We start from the raw sequence: 16,236 nt of genomic DNA, 5'->3' as shown, positions 1-16,236 counted from the left end.
AAATAACAATTGAGATAAAATAACAGGTTTGGGTACATTCAAACAGGAACTTTACATATCAGTGGTCGTTTCTGAGTTATTTCTGTTTTTGACTCACTAATATCTAAGACTGTAAGGCATTTAACCTTCAACAGAAGAATTGCTTTGAGATCATAAGCTTCTTCTCACTGATTAATTTGCCTCCCAAGGTTTTAAAGAACACACAAGTATTCCAGACCACACAATAAAACCAACACAGTAAAGATAACTACGTCTTCCAGAAGTTTACAAGGAACTCCAGCAGTTGATTTCTTCAAGCTGAGCAGAAGTAAGCATAAAATAAACAGCTTGAAACAGACCAGTGGCACAAGAAACAAAGAACATTCCCCCTAATCTTACTTCATATTGAGATTTACATGATGCTTTAATAGCAGAGGAAGTCCTCATAACGGGGGAAAGCCTCCAATCCAAAGCTACTGAGAGGCAACAATTATTTTAAGTGGTGACCTTTCAGAGGTCTTCAAACGACTAAATATACAGTTTCTACTTTATAGCACCATGAACAGTCTACTATAACTGAGAGTACTAAATTCCATCGATTCTTTAGAAAATAAAGAAAACTCTTAGGAAAAAAAACAAACAAAAAAACAAGTAGAAAGCTTGCTACTAGCTCTAGTGATCAACTTATTAGTTTTCACTCTATGCAGAGAAAATGGAACAATATTAAGGTGAATGAATTTAGGTGTAGATCAAAAAAATGAAGGATTATGCTGCTGGGGAGTGAAGGATTATCATCACTTACCTCCCTCATCCAGAAGCTTCCCACTCAGGGGCTGGGATGTATCTGAAGAGTAACATGTAATGGAAATTTGTAGCATTAAATTGGAATGCTGATTGGAAGCACCTGATGGAGAAGAGGTGAGAATACCTGCTGTTTTAGAAGTGTGAATAGGATAATCCCAAAATCTGACTTTCTGGTCTTCTGCTCTACCACTAACTATTAAGCTTAAATTTGTTTAGAAACAGGGGAAAAATACTACAGCAGTGAGTTGCAGTAAGTTACTGGAGAACAGTTTTCCAAACCAATAAAGTAAAAAAAAAAAGGCTCAAGTTACAGTTTTTAAACTAAATCATAACCTCATGACACCAAATAGTCAAATAATAGGCAATAATTAGCATAAAAAGGAGATAGAAGTTTACATCAATCTGTACAGTGATACAGCCAAAAAAACAACCAACAAACAAAAACACACCCATCATCTCCCTATCAGAGTATTTAAATGCATAAGTCAAAGCTGCAGAAAACATAGTCTTACCTAGTAAGTGTGTACTCCCTGAGTCCTGAATGCAGGTTCATGGCAGAAAAAGTACCTATGCATCCACGCAATCGTTTATCTCGACCAATCTTCCACGTTACAAACAGTGGGCTGTTTTAGGAAGGAAAAAAGAAAGACACGATCACAGGAGCACTATGGACAGCATGGAATGTCAGTAACAGTGCCCTTCCTTTCAGGGTAACGAGAGGACTAACACATAAATTAACGTATCTAAGTTGCAATTCTTTTGACTGCTCTAGGAATGCTGCTCGTGTAATATGTTAGAAAATAAAGACTAGCAGAATATTTAATACACAGAACAAAGTTCTGCTGGTAGGAGATAGGATAGGATGCTTAACATCCTGCACTTGACGTCTCCTGACAACAGGACAAGCCTCACGTCAGACATTAATCAATAAAGAAGCCTTTAGAGAAGGGAAAAACACCTGTGTCATGTTAGTTCTCACCTGGATACACTTTGGTCTTTAACAACGATGGCAAGAAACTACCCAGGAAGTATTTCTGAAAACAAGCAAGTTTAGGAATATTCTCCAAATGTAAAGGACTACCTGAGCAAAGGTTATTCTTTCCACAAATCCCAAGTCATCTCCAGTTCATATTCAAGAATCTCACAAATGAACTGAAGCAGAACAGAACCCCTAATGTAAGCTGTACATATCAAGAGCTCAACCATTACAAAGAAATATTTCTATTAACAAGCAATTCTGTATTAATCTAGACAGTAAGCTAACAAGAAGCCATGCAACTTTTGGGGATGAAAGCTTTCTTTTCTGTCCTGTATCACTGTATCAATACAGAAGCATCAAAAGCTAAAGGAAGTTGGGAAAGTGCACATGGTTCCTGGGTAATCAATCTTCTAAACTCTAGAAGAGACTCCCAATCTTGAGATAAACAGTGGTTATAGAGAAGAAAATCATACTTATTTTTTTCCCCCCAGAAAGCAGGCAAATCAAAGCAGATTACACAAACACCTGCTCTTTTCTTTACTGGTAGGCTTAAAAAGTAAGAAGTCATTTTAGCTGAACATCTTGACACAAAGTGTTCTTGATCACAAGTAAGTTTATGTTTCTACACAACAAGCAAACACTCACCTCCAGCCCTTCCATCTTAAGTATGGTTTTAATTTTTGTGTGAAGTCGCTGGCTATTGAAGCATAAACCTACATCATTCTTGATACAAAGACTCCAGGCATGCTGCACAAAAGCTGAGGCACAAGGTGCATCACTGACATTTAGAACACCTGCAGCTGTCTCAGACATGAGGATGTTCCTTACTCCATTTTGGTTTTATTTTTAAACTGTTCAGGGAAAAATGGAGAAACAACCAGCCCCCCTTCCCCCCAAACTAAGTGGGACTCAATGATTCTTGTTGGTCCCTTCCAATCAGGATATTCAATTATCCTCTGAACAAACAACACTGAAAAGTGTAAAGCCACAAGGGACTGCTACCTGACAACAGTCTAAAATAGGATATTACACTATTACTCCTTCACCCAAATCAACAAGTAGCACTTGACTAACATTTCCAAGAAAGGTACCTCAATTCACCTCAATGATATCGACAAAATTATTAGACTGCAATGCTACTGAAGATACCTTCTCCTCCAGAAACAAGCCCAAGAAAGATTCAAATTGCATGCCAGGATTATTCTCTTGACCTTTATCTTTGGATTATGAGATTTATAACCTTAAAACACTTAGCAGAGGGCATTCAGGGGAACATACATTTACTTTCTCATCAAAACAAAATTCTAGGGTGTCTCATCACTGCTATTTTAAAAGGACAATATCAGAAAACATGCTGAGACCACCCCCAAACATCAAATAGATTGAGACATTTACATATGCTTTCAAAGTTCTTGTCAATGAGTATCAACAGAAATAGCAAAAGTTATATAGCTTGTGTATTTGCACTATGAGTAGTGCTAAGCTCAAACCTCTGTTCATTAGTTAAAAGCACCACATAGCTACAGATGATGTGAAAAACAACATCTGACAGAAGATGTTTTTGCAGCATCTCAATTTCTGTGTTCCCTGACTCCTGCCTTGTTCCCCAGGAGCCACTACAGCATCACCATGTCTACACAGAAGACTTAAGCCTACCAAACAGAATTACTTCTCCTAATTACCTTCCCAGTTGCCTTCAAAGTGTAATACAGACCAAAGTTCAGAGAACACAGAGACCAAATAGGATTCTAACTGCTGAGATTCTAGAAATAAGGCCAAAAGAGACCTTCGGGGCTGCCAACAGCATAAAGAAAAATTACATTATATAATTTTCTTCATAAACGATCCAGATTCTCTACCTTAAAAAACCCTAGAAATAATGGAGGGAAGAGCCCCAAATGAAAAACTACAAAGCTGCCTCAAAGCCTCACTGAAGTTGAAGAGCTCCGCAAACGTCCTGATTTCCTGCTGCAATGCCTCCCGTCACCTCGCACCCAGCTGCTCTTCTGCCAACGCTGTCCATTACTTTAAGGAGCTCTGACAACACTTCTATCTCTGAATTACCCACACTGCTCCCTTTTAGTCTCACAGCCTAAAATAAAGTCCGTCATTCACAGCTTTAGGGAGCATTTCTGTTCTTACACTAAAGAGGAGATACAAAACTTGCTCATATGAACTAAGCAAACTATGCAAAGAATTTACGCTTCTTTCTAGCAATGCTCTTCTGTTTTTTATTGACACCCCCAGTTTCTCCTGCCTCTTTTCTCCAAATCCCCAATGCTTTTCATATGTTTTAAAGCTAGCAATGAATAAACTTGACAACTAGCTAGCAGCCTCAGAGCTCAGTTCTGCAGTATGGTGCCTAATTCCAGATACTGACATCATGAACTGCTATGTAAATATGTAACTTTTCTACTTACAAAAAGTCCTTATTTTCCTCTTTTGTTTTTCTGCAGAAAAAGTTTTTGTTGTTGTTTGGGTTTTTTTAACAACATCTTGTTAGACCTGAAATGAAAATGTGCGCCTCTAGGCACTTGAAAGAAAAGCAATAGAAGCGAGATTCTTCAGCAGGAGCAGCAGAGGAGGCAGACGTGATGCTCAGCAGCCCCTTTTATCCCACAGCACACAGGATACACATCACTTGCTGGAGAACTGGGTTGTCTTTTTGCCTAAAGAACTTTGAACCCTCATATCCCACATGAATGCCGGAGTATTGGGGAGGAGCACTCCCACCTTTCTGGCTCAGGCTCCCTCCCACCTAGTATGAAGATTTTGTTGTGGTTTTGTGTTGTTTTTTAAAAAATTTTTTTACACATTCATTAAAGCAGATGCAGCTATTGCCTGTGAAGACTAACACTCAGCTTCATGCCATTCTCTTGCTCAGTTCAAGTGAAGTATCTCATTTAAAAACAAAAAGGCTCTGGGCTTGGGAGTGAGCCCTTTTGACACATGGACCTCTGACACAGCCTTCTGTCAGCACAACAGCCCAAGCTGCACGGAGCACCCTGAATAGCCAGAAGCTGAAAAATGGTGGAGGATGTTCCAGAGTGACAGAGGCAGAAGGAGGGACCAAACCCAGACCCTAAGAAACTTCTGCAAACTTCTCAATCGTTTCTCTTTCATGACGGTCTTCATTTTATGATGGGAGAGAGACTCAAGATTGTGAGCTGAACACTGAAAAAATATTTCCATCTAGAGCTGCTCACTGCTGTCAGCAAATTCACAAGTGACCCGATGATAACAAATACTTTCCAACCAGCCATTGCCTAATTTACTATTTATCAAGAAGTCTTGCCCAGCCCTAATCTACATCTTGCAAAGCAGACAACTGTTTCATTTATCTGCTACACCAGCTGGTAACCAGATGATTACACATTGTTTGCACCCTGCTTTCATCTGGGAAACTGAGCTGAAGAGACAGTTGCCACACTGTAAAGATTTACACTAATATTGTTTTCTGATATAGAACTGCTGTCATTGAAAGGGGCATACATAAATGCAATAAGAGATGCTACTGTCTTAACAGACTAAAACACATGCATACCCTCAGCATCCCACTCATCCTAAATACTGACCTTAAAGAGTAGCCAGAAAAAGCGTGGCTGAAGCACAAGAACGTGGGTCACCCAGAGCCCTGCCCCATGTGTCACTTCAGCTACTATTACACTGTTTTCATTAATGAAGAAACTAGGACAGCCATGTAACTTCAGTTGAGCATTAATCCATTGCAACCTGTGCAGAACTGGAGCACTGCACACAAAGGTGAGGAGGTAGAAACCCAGATAACACAAGGATTGTCTTATTCACTGTGCTTATCCCAGTGCCCTTTGCATATTACTTGTTCACATTTTACCAGAAAAAAAGCCAAAAAAAAACCAACTAACAAAAATTATTGACCTGCTTGCTTTATGCTACTGAAAATACCTCAAACGAAAGAAAAGTGTGCAAGCTATTTTAGTAATCAGTCAGCTATCACAGTAAGAGTCAGCATGCCAACAGCTTACACTGGCACTGGGTAGTTAGCACTATTAAAAATATAATTATTTAATGTAAAGCAGCACTCAGTACAAGCTGACTTTCATTTACCAGCATACTTAACTGAAAAGCGAAGTAATTCTTTAATTTGGAGGATGGGACAAGAGGCAGAAAGCATGAAAGCGTGAGTCTTATTCTAGTGCTATGAGAAGTACTATGAGAAGTTTGTCCTCCTCGTTATGGACAGGAAGAAAAAGAGGAAGGAGGGAAGAGAAGAAAGGAGGTGTAACAGATGAAGGATATTTGTTTATCAAAGATGAGCAAGGACTTCCTTGGTTCCAGTTAAAGATTCCCAAGTAATGAGAAACTTGTAAAGTGAAACTATTTTAACTTAATGAGTGCAGAAGTAAACTGGTATTTAGAAGGACACTTTAGTAGTAGTTGTTTAACCATTTTTATACAAAAAAGCAGAAAGGATATAGGATCAGACATTTAAAAAGTCACTGCCGCAAAGTGACCAATCCACAAAGGACCAGAGTGCTTCCACTTCAGCTCCAAGGACTTCAGGAAGTACTCTGGACAAGCCGAGATGCGGAAGACAGCGTTTTCCCTTTTGTTCTTACTGAAATGCAAGCTGTTATTTCTGAATCTTACAAATGTTAACACTTTTTTTTCTTTTTTTTTTTAAACTTAAACTCATGTCTTATTCAGAATCACACTAAGACTGTCAAGAATGCTGAACAGCCATGGCTGATTGCTTCAAACTAGAAACTGAAGTTTATCATCAGAACAGTCAGCTGAGAGCCTTCGCACGACCGGTGTCAGCCTTACTCAGAATCACAGACAGCAGTCTCCCTATTAACCGAGGCAATTCAAGCTTTGTTACACTCCAGGCTGCAGCACGGATGTCTCAACTCAGTGAGCTAATGCACATTACTCAATGTAAGAGAAAACAGCTTAGTAATGAAGGAGGTGTGGCCACACACACTGATAAATGCGAGCGAGGGCATCAGCGCACATGCTCTTCAGCGCAGGAGAGGGGAGGAATGCTGAAAGTATCTAGGTCTGTGATGAAAGGGAAAACTTGATGGATGATATTTTGGAGCCAGTCACTAACAACAAAAATCTGGTGGGTGCCCTTACGGAAAACAATCAGAAAAGCACGCGGTGTGCTCCCAGGCCTACCAGACACATGCAAGGCAGCTCCTGCAGTGTGCTGGTGGCTCCTCTCCCTCCTGTTGTTGTTTCTGTTCCTTTGTTTTTAATCTCAGAGGGTGTGCAAATTAAATTAAGAAGCCCTTCTAGGTTTGATTCTAATAGTTTCCTGACTGCCTCCCTCCCACTTGGAAAAATTTTTAAGTGAGAGTGACTATGAAAAGACAAGAATTGATGAAATTTCAACAGGAAAAAATGGGAAAGGAAAAAAAAAAGAAAACCCACAACCCGCAGCATCTGTCATTTTTGGACCAATACAGTTAGCACCAGCCAGAAAAGAAGTAAGATGTTGGTAGCTAGAATAGGAAGAAATACCATTTGAACAGATTAGATTGCTTTTAAGTACTTTGGACCAGCTAAAGTTAAAGCTTAGCTGTATTTAAAGTAACTGAAGCAGTCCCAGAACAAAAATAGTTGCCTTAGACAATGCATAATCAAGGGATGAGATGCCAGGACACAGCAAAAAGAAAACTCCCAGCATACAGGGGAAGGCAAAGAGAAAAAAAAAAAAAAAAAAAAAAAAAAAAAAAAAAGAAAGGTCTTTTTTCTGGGTGAATTTTAGGATGTTTTTGTTCATTTCAGCACAATGAGCTCCAATTCATAGAAAAACACAACAAGAAAAATCCCCACAAAACAAGATGGACAACAGTCAGACTTGACAAGCATATGTCATGGCAAACCAAAGTTGCCTTCTGTACCAAGCCGTGGCAGATAGGGAGAATTAAAACATGTCAGCCTCATTACAGTTCAGATATTTTCAATACCATCATATAAGCAAGGAGGCAAAACATCGTCCAGATGACTTCAGTGAAGGTTCTGACTAATAAAAGCATCTAGAAGAGAGTGATAGGAGCCACCAGAGACCTGCTAGCTGTTACCTAAACAAAGCAGATGGAAAAGATGGTTTAAGCTCAGGAAGAGCATCACAGCTATCAAATATGAAAAAAGGCTTTTTGCAAAGGCAGTGAAAAGAAGCTGTTCTCCATACCCATGGTGGATAGTTTCAGAAACAATAAGATTAAATTATGGCAGGAAAAATCTGAGTCAGACATTAATTAATTTTCAAAATCCTTATGGTAAGAGATGCAAGCACATGGAGTCCCTTTCTGGAAGGATGCATGGCCATCATCATCAGACCATCTTTGAAGGCCTCTACAAGCCACTACTGAGAATACTGTAAATACAACCGGTTCTGCCATGTAACAAGAGAATAGACCAAATGGCTTCCTGATGTTCACTGCAGACTCTTTTGCTGATTCTGTGTGACACAGCCTTAGACAGCAAAGGGACAATTCACATACAAAACTAGTGGTTCAGCTGTGGGACTGACAACTGTCCTTAAAAACTTGTAGAACCAGAAATAAAACATCCAGGAAGAAGCACATTCATCTCAAACACTTCTGCTCATCTACAGAAATGAGCAGAGATATGAGTAACACTGTTTATACTCTAAAGGTCAGAGAACACAACTGACTGAGCAGCCTCAGCAAGGTTCAAGGTACTAGTCAAGGTTTCCTTCTGAGTATAAGCATTTTCTGAATCACAAACAGCAGCCAGTTTCTTCAGCACTTTTAGTTACAAGTTCAAAACAGGCTCTAATGTAAAAAGCTGGAGAAAACCATGGTATCTTTCCTAATCTGAACAGCAATATAAGAAACCTCTCAGGGGTAGGGCAATTTTTGTCACTTCTCTTTCCCAAGAACTAGCTCCCCTTAAAGGCTTCTAGTTTCTCCTTCAGCTAGTTTTTCCACTACAGCGCCTCTTAACACACATTTTGTAGAAGAACACAAAACACTGCTTGCTTGACTACTTTTACACAATAGGAAAAAGAATTCGCTGCTGAGTAGTGTGTGAAATCCATTACTGTCCATGTGCCCAGTTACACACACCACATCCAGCCACTTTACCTGGAGAAAGGCTTCCTCTAGCAAAATTCAGAAGACTGAACATGTCTGGAAAAAAAAACACACACACACACATTTCCCCTCCAGGAGGTAGTTTTGTCTGGGATAATGTTCCTCTTCCTCACAGAGAAACATGCTGACATTCTTACAAAGATTCTATGCCGTGTTACTTCCTCAAACATTCAGTCACTGAAGGCTCATTATTGCCAACACACAGTGATCCAAAGACAAACACCACTGCATACCAGCTTCAGATAACAGGTGTGACATCAGCAAATTTTTACTTTAAAACCTATGTAATTACTGAAAAAATTACCAAATACTTGTGAGGGCACAGCATGGTATTCAGTCATTATTAACACTAAATGATCAAATGAGCAACTCTTCACACTACTCTATTTCAGAAACAACCACTTAGAGATTTCCTCACCCATACAACAGACTTAGCATTGTGGTGGTTTTCCTGCAATCATAATGTGCCCCTGAGAGATGAGCCTTGCAATCAGAACGTCAACTGCTAGGTGTGAATTTGTTAGCAAGTTCTGCTTATCTAAGCAGCTAATCTTAAGGAAGGTCAGAAAGCAGCTACTATTTTAAGAAAACCTAGTTTAAATAACAGCATAATCAGGGTTAAAAATAAAGGGGAGTGCCTAATGGAAAGTCATTTTCTAAGGCAAACCCATAATAGCATAATTAAGATTGCATTCAATTCATCGATTGAAATTAAAATGAGAAAAATATATAAACTCTCAAATGCAATCAGGTGACATAAGTTCATTCAGCAGCAGAACCAGCGCTGCTATTCTTACAATGGTATGATACCATTACACAAGTTGAGACAAGATGGGCAGCACTCCAGGAAGGTGAAGACAGAAATAACAATTTATAGGGTGAGGGGGGATGGAGAACACTTTGGTACATCCAGATGGACGCTCAGTCAGACACTACTCCATATCACCGCCTGCCTTGGGCACTTTCTCCCTCTAATTCTCATAAGACAATCCAGCAACTTCATGAAATAAATGGAGTTTCTACAACATATGTTTCTGAATTCGTTGTTCACTTGGCTAAAATAAATATTTACATGTAACAAAATCCAGAACTACTCAGAAATCACACTAGTTGGTCACGTAGGCTTATTTAGCATCGCTAAAACAAAGATGTGAAGGCTTGCAGCTCCTCGGAGGAACAAAACCAACAAAAGTCACATTCCACGTAGGCAGAGAAGCACAGCTCAGAACCAAATCAGGTTTATGCACCTCTATCCTCAGAACGGTTCTAAATGTTGCCAGCCCACAAGAATGTTTGAAACTAAACGTAAGGACATGAAGCACTGTGTAACTGCACTTTCAAGAAACAACTTGGAAAACCATTTTATTTGTCAGAGTGCCATCTGGGTGCCAAACTCAGAGTGCTTAGGCTGCAGCAGCATCAGGTCACCAAGCACACACATCTCCTCAGGACAGCAACTTCCACACAGGGCATCCATCCAGAACTTGCTTTCTTAGGGTTACTGATGCATCTGCAAGGCTACGTATCTGCTTTCAGAGTCAGATACTGGAATTCTCCTCTGAAATGTAATGTTTCTTCCCCAAATTCCCACAATGACAGGTGAGGCTGTACACAAACCAAGTCATTTGTGGGACTGGTTGGCTGCAATGTCTGCAGACATCTGGCCAAGCACCCAGGCACTACCCAGAAGGTTATACCAGTTAATCAGCCCACACCACCTCTGATTACACTATTTCAGCAATGTTCCAGGCTGTTCTCCAGCACCCCGAGCTCCAAGATCATCAAGCAGTTTTATATCTCCATCAGCAGATGTCAGCTTAATACACCTGGAGAGCTGCTAAGTCATTAAACTAAATTAAGTCACGTAGACTTCAGAACTTCAGCCCCTGCGGCTGTCCTCTGGCCACCAAAGCCAGCTGTATTTCCAAGACATTAAGGAGTTTAAGTGAGGATCCAAACAGCTCGTCCTGGGAAGCGGCCGGTTTGGGGGCCTGAGCTCCCAATAAAGCAGAGCAGGTTTCTCAGCTGTTTTTAAATCAAGCCTTAGAAACAGTTCTCTCCATACAGCAGTGGAGACAGCCTTCCAGATACAACCCAAGTATTGGCCAATGCAACATCACTAGGCTATTCCAGGACCTCGGCTGCCAATCTTAGCAACACTGTTCACAGAGCCTCAGTGTTTACTATTTCTTGTCAGAATCACGCATGCAGCAGGGAAACCATTAGTCATTTCAGATTTCAAATAGTCTTTGCAATGATAAAGAACAGTGGCACGCAGCTGTCACCCACACAAAAAAGGGAGGAGAGGACACAGCTTTGGAACAGACACGAGGAAGGGGAAAAAAAAGAAAAGCAAGGAGAAATAGAAGTGAAAATCCACAGTCCTGCCAGCAGTCTGTGGAAGTGAAGGAAAAACAAATTAAAAAAAATAATCACCTTTTTCACCTCCCTCTGAATGCTGAGCAGAACAAGTATTTAAAGCGAGCTTTAAATAATGGAAGCTACTGAAATGAAAAGGAACTACCAGAACAGGACAGGGGTTTACATACTCTTTAAAACATCCGTGGCAACCGTGATGCCAAAGCTCCTCACCAGGGTGTTATCACAGTCCTGTCTGTGATCATGCACAGCATGATCCCCCGCTCTTCCATATTTACCTCTGGCTAGTCGGTTTAGCCTTCTATCTTGTAAACTTCTGCTAATCCCATTCAAGCCCAGGCCAGCAAGGTAAACATATGGACTTTGGAAACAAATAGAATATATACATATATCCATTTTAACATTGTAAGTCATTAAGTTTTGCCTGCCCACCCCCCCCCTCCCCCCCCCCCCCCCCAAAAGTGTATTGTTTTACATGCTTTTTCCATATGAGGTGCCCACACATCTCCCCAAAACAGCCCAAAGGAAGTGCTCAGCCCCAGGGCCACCTCCTGCAGTGCTCCCAGGCAGGCACTTATCAGCCCAGCCATGCTGGGGGCAGACAGGACAGCTCTGCACTCTGCCCAGCCCCTCCTGGCTCTTGTGAAGCACCCGCACAGGAACTGCTTGCTCACTGGGCACTGTTTCATAACCACGTAACACCCTCAGATCAGCACCACCAACCTCGTACAATTTGAGATGTGACAAGGTATGCAAATATCAACACCAATTGTTTACTGGTGAACTGACAGCTGAAGGGTTTACTTCTTCCTCCATTAGACTCCAAACTCATTATACTTCAAAACATCTCCTCCTGCCCATCGTGCTCATTTTTACATTTCCTATTCTCAGCATTTTTATCCTTTGTTTCTCTTTTTCTTCCCTTATTTTTCTCCCTTTCGCATTCATCCTTCCTCCCACATCGTTTTTATACCTAAGTCTATTCTCCCCTGTGACCAGCTTTTGAGAAGGGAGAAGAGGAAATAAAGTAGTACATGGGCTACTGCTTGCCACACACCCATTGCAACTCTCTTTGGCTTAAGACCTCGCCAGATGGGTCCCTACTTGCTTCCATTGATTCTACAATCCTCACTTTGATTGAAACATTTGGAGCGTTCAGCACACTCCCAAAAACTCAGCACAACATTAGGAAAAGGTGGATTTTGAATTTTAGAATGAAAGTGTGTGAAAATTTGGCTCCTCTTTTGAGGGCGTTGCAGCAGTATGCATGTGCCTATGTACTATGCACACCCAGGGCAAGGAACAAACCTCCAGATCAACTTGTGCTCTACTGTCAGAAGAAAGCAAGAGTAGGTGTTAATGTGTTCTAGGTTATTAAGAAACAGTAACTTGTAGTATTTAATAAAATGGTACGTTATGCATGTTTACATTATAGAACTGTTCACATCTATGTTCTGACCTACTTTAGCAAGTTCTTCCCCAGTTGCACAATTATGAACCAGAGCAGAAAATCAGACTTTGTAACTATGAAGTTAATAAATCAATTCACTGTCATTACAAATTATTAAAGTTATTACCTCATAGCCTGCACTCACCTGATTATGACTTTCTATGGGGCATATTTAAATACTCCTGAGAAATGTAATTCTGCACCCTGATACCTTTATTATTATTCATCCACTACACCTCTTCTAATGAATTTAAACTTTGTAATACACTAAAACTACTGGTTTGTTACACCTTCATTCATAAGAGCTATTAAAGCAAAGCCAGTATTTTCTCCCTACCTATTGCTACCCCTCATAGCCCAGAAAACAAGTTCTGCAGGAGCAGACAGCCAAACCAGGAAAATGCTGCATTTGATTTAACACGTAGTTTGCATCTAATAACTCTGGCTGCATTAGAGTTGTTTCAGAGTGGATAGGACACAGCCAGTCACCTCCCCATCCAGTTTCCAAGGAAACAGAGCAACTGAAAACATACACTGCTCTCACACTGAAAAACAACTTTGCACCTCAAAACTCACATACCCAACACGGTCAGATTAACAGGAGTTCCCAAATTAACACCACTTAAAAGCACTGGAACTACTTATCTCTCCAAAGCGATACCATGCAGTCTACTATCAAGGAGAAGCAAGTGTCCTGAGTTAAGAGATATCAATATTAAAGGGAAACTTTCAAAAGAATGCAACAGTCATCCTAAAACACGTAACTGGAAGTTTTGGTAGTCCAAGTGGAAGCTTTGACTTCCACTATCATAATACTACAAAACATTTAATATATAGTTTATGATCATTCTACCTGCAAACTGGAATTGAGATTCAATATTCCCAGTGAAAACACTTTCCTTCAAGCAGGTTTCTTCCCCAGTGACATATTTCAAAGGATTGAGCACGAGTCTTTCTAAAATCCCATGAAGTCAAATATATCCCAAACCAAAAGTTTTGAGAACACCCATTCAAAGTGCTTTGAAAAGCCACATAAGGCCCCAGAAATACTTTGTGAAGAACAGTGAAGATGATGCTGAAGGCACTAGATAAGAATAGTTCCAGCCCCTGAATTCTCTCTACTTTGAAGTCACTGGAAAGAATGCAGAAACATGACTGGTGAGCTGCTAGTACACACTCCCTCTTCAGTCGTTAGCAACACGATTCAGAACTAGCTTAAAAGTTGAAAAAGCATTCTGAGGGCAACAGAAGACTGAAAGTTTAGCTCCACATCACTGCCACTCCTACAAGAGGTAGGGAAATGCAGAGACCATTTCCAGCATGCTCAGAAGTAGTTACTGCATATTAACTACAAGCCAAGAGCCAGAGAATATTGTTTTGCATAGATTTCAGACAGCAGCTTAAAACAGAACTCCTACCTTTAGAGTCTACACATACCACCTTAAAAGAAAGTCTGTTCTCGTTGCCAAAGAGACCGATTTTTTCCTTCCAATTACTTGACACTTCTGCCCAAACTGCCAGTGACCATTAGGAACAAGGATGCTTGGTTTTTCTGTACTGTTTTTATTCTGCTGAAATATTATCTGAAGCAGCTGGTCAAAGCATCAATGAAAAGAAGGAACTGTAGTCATTAAAAGGTCACACAAGATTATATTAGAGACATAACTAGGATTCTCCTATTAGAAATGATTCATAACTTACATCTTAGCGCATTTGAGCTGCTTGTGAGACAAGTTCTTCTTTCAAAATATTACATGAATGAGAAGAAGCAGGAAGAAATGTACAAAGCTTGGTCTGGAAAAGAGCTCTCAAATTCACACAGACCTTCCACAAGCAAGACACTAGACACACAGTCATAACAGCATCCATCTGGATTTGAAGATGCTTTCCATTATTTGCCAAATACACGACACCCCCTAAGACATAGGAACACCTGGAGGCACAAGTAGAAAAAAGTTGAACAAAACACTGATGCCAATAGGCAATCACATGCCAAGTCAGTAAGAAGTTAACACAAAAGTCTTCTGCTGAAATGGAGCACCGTTCAAAGGAAGCAGGCATATTTAGAGAAACCTACGAAGAAAATGGAAGTCCACAGGACTCTTTTTAACACCAGTATGTTCTAACATTCATATTCCAAGCTGCCAGCTAGAAGGGCAAACTGCAACTTAGGCAAACATTCAGAATGATTCTTTTAAAAGTCACTGACCCTTGTTCATGTTTAACTAAATATTCTAGAGGTCCGCTATGGAACATCAGCTTGCAAGAGTCTTCAGGCACTAGGAATTGTACAATGAGAAGCTAAATTAAAATGCAATAGTATTTTTAAAAATGAATTATCTTCAAGATATAGTAAGCCTTACATTATTTTGGTACCAGTTTTAAGAAGCTCATGATAAGGCTGTCAGACGAGATGAAAAGCAAAGATCATCATGTTTTACATTTGTCTTCTAATTCAAACTTCACCAGCTCTACAGTTGGAATAGGATAATCTTCTGGGTCATAAGAGCTGCTGTTAAGACAATGCAGGATTTGCACTGCCTCCACTGAACTTCACCAGGTAATTGAACCAACAAGAGTGTAGTTCAAAGGCAAACTGAACATATTGCTGAGACCGGAGTCAGGTGGAATTCATATTGTCCTCATGGAGCTGTCCTACTATCAACTGTGCTTCTAAAATCTTTGATTTTCAAAGAGGATTCAAAACCAGGGAGTTCTCACTGGTTTGGAAATTATGTCTGCTGAAGAGATTGGGTCTTTTTAAAAACCAGTAAGATAGATAGCAGATGCTCAGCACGGGCACAGAGATATTATGCTTTCAGACAAACTAGATGATCTCTCAGTGTCTTTCCACCTCCTAAATCACAAAGGACTGCTTAGGTGGTTGTGTAAGCGTGGATTTCAGAGCTCCTGTTAAGAACAGCCTCACCCAATATCCCCATCCCCTGACACACAGCCTCCTTCCCTGCTCTGGAACAGGAACCTGTAACTGGGAAACTGATCTAATTAACAATACATCTCCGTTTTGCAAGGTTAACTTAAAACAGTTAATTTCTCTGCCCTGTTTCTCTGTACAGGAGCACACACTTCAAAGTCAGCACAAGCAAGAGAAGAGGCAAGGGTGGAGACACACAGCAGGGATAACCGCTTACACCTGCATCCCATGAGAGGAAATGTATACAGCAGAGCTTAAAAAGAACCACAGAGACGTAAGTTTATTTAAAAATACAATTACTTTTATTAGACCAGTCAATATTGCTGGAAAAAGCAGAGGATTTCTCCGGCGTGTTGCTGCTTTAGCAGATTAAGCAGAGCAGCAAGGCACAAGGCAGAACAAAACTGCTCATAATGTAACATAACCAGTTAAACCCCTTGAGAGAAAAAAGCACTTTGCAATCAGGCTGCAGCAAAGTGCACTAGCAGCAGGCCAGATGACCATCACTGGTACCTCTGCAGGGATAAGCTACAGTCAGTGACAGAAAGACACAGCAGCATGCAGTCTCAGTTACTCTCAGATATCCAGACTGAGATCAAATCAT

General features: G+C 40.4%; 1 protein-coding gene across 2 annotated transcripts in view; it reads right to left on the bottom strand.

The window, feature by feature from the left end:
- The window catches only part of AMMECR1 (AMMECR nuclear protein 1), a 97,399-nt gene that overhangs the window by 36,752 nt on the left and 44,411 nt on the right, over positions 1-16,236 (bottom strand). The window contains exon 3 of one of the 2 annotated variants that reach the window (XM_048959829.1): positions 1,296-1,406. The exons of the other annotated variant lie outside the window; for it this stretch is intronic. Coding sequence (XP_048815786.1) covers positions 1,296-1,406 — 111 coding nt within the window. The remainder of the gene's footprint in view (positions 1-1,295; positions 1,407-16,236) is intronic. 2 annotated transcript variants of the gene reach the window in all.

The sequence above is a fragment of the Lagopus muta genome, chromosome 13, assembly GCF_023343835.1.
Source record: "Lagopus muta isolate bLagMut1 chromosome 13, bLagMut1 primary, whole genome shotgun sequence".
Classification (NCBI taxonomy): Eukaryota; Metazoa; Chordata; class Aves; order Galliformes; family Phasianidae; genus Lagopus; species Lagopus muta.
The sequence above is the reverse complement of the archived record's forward strand: the minus strand, read 5'-3'. Positions and strand labels throughout refer to the sequence as shown.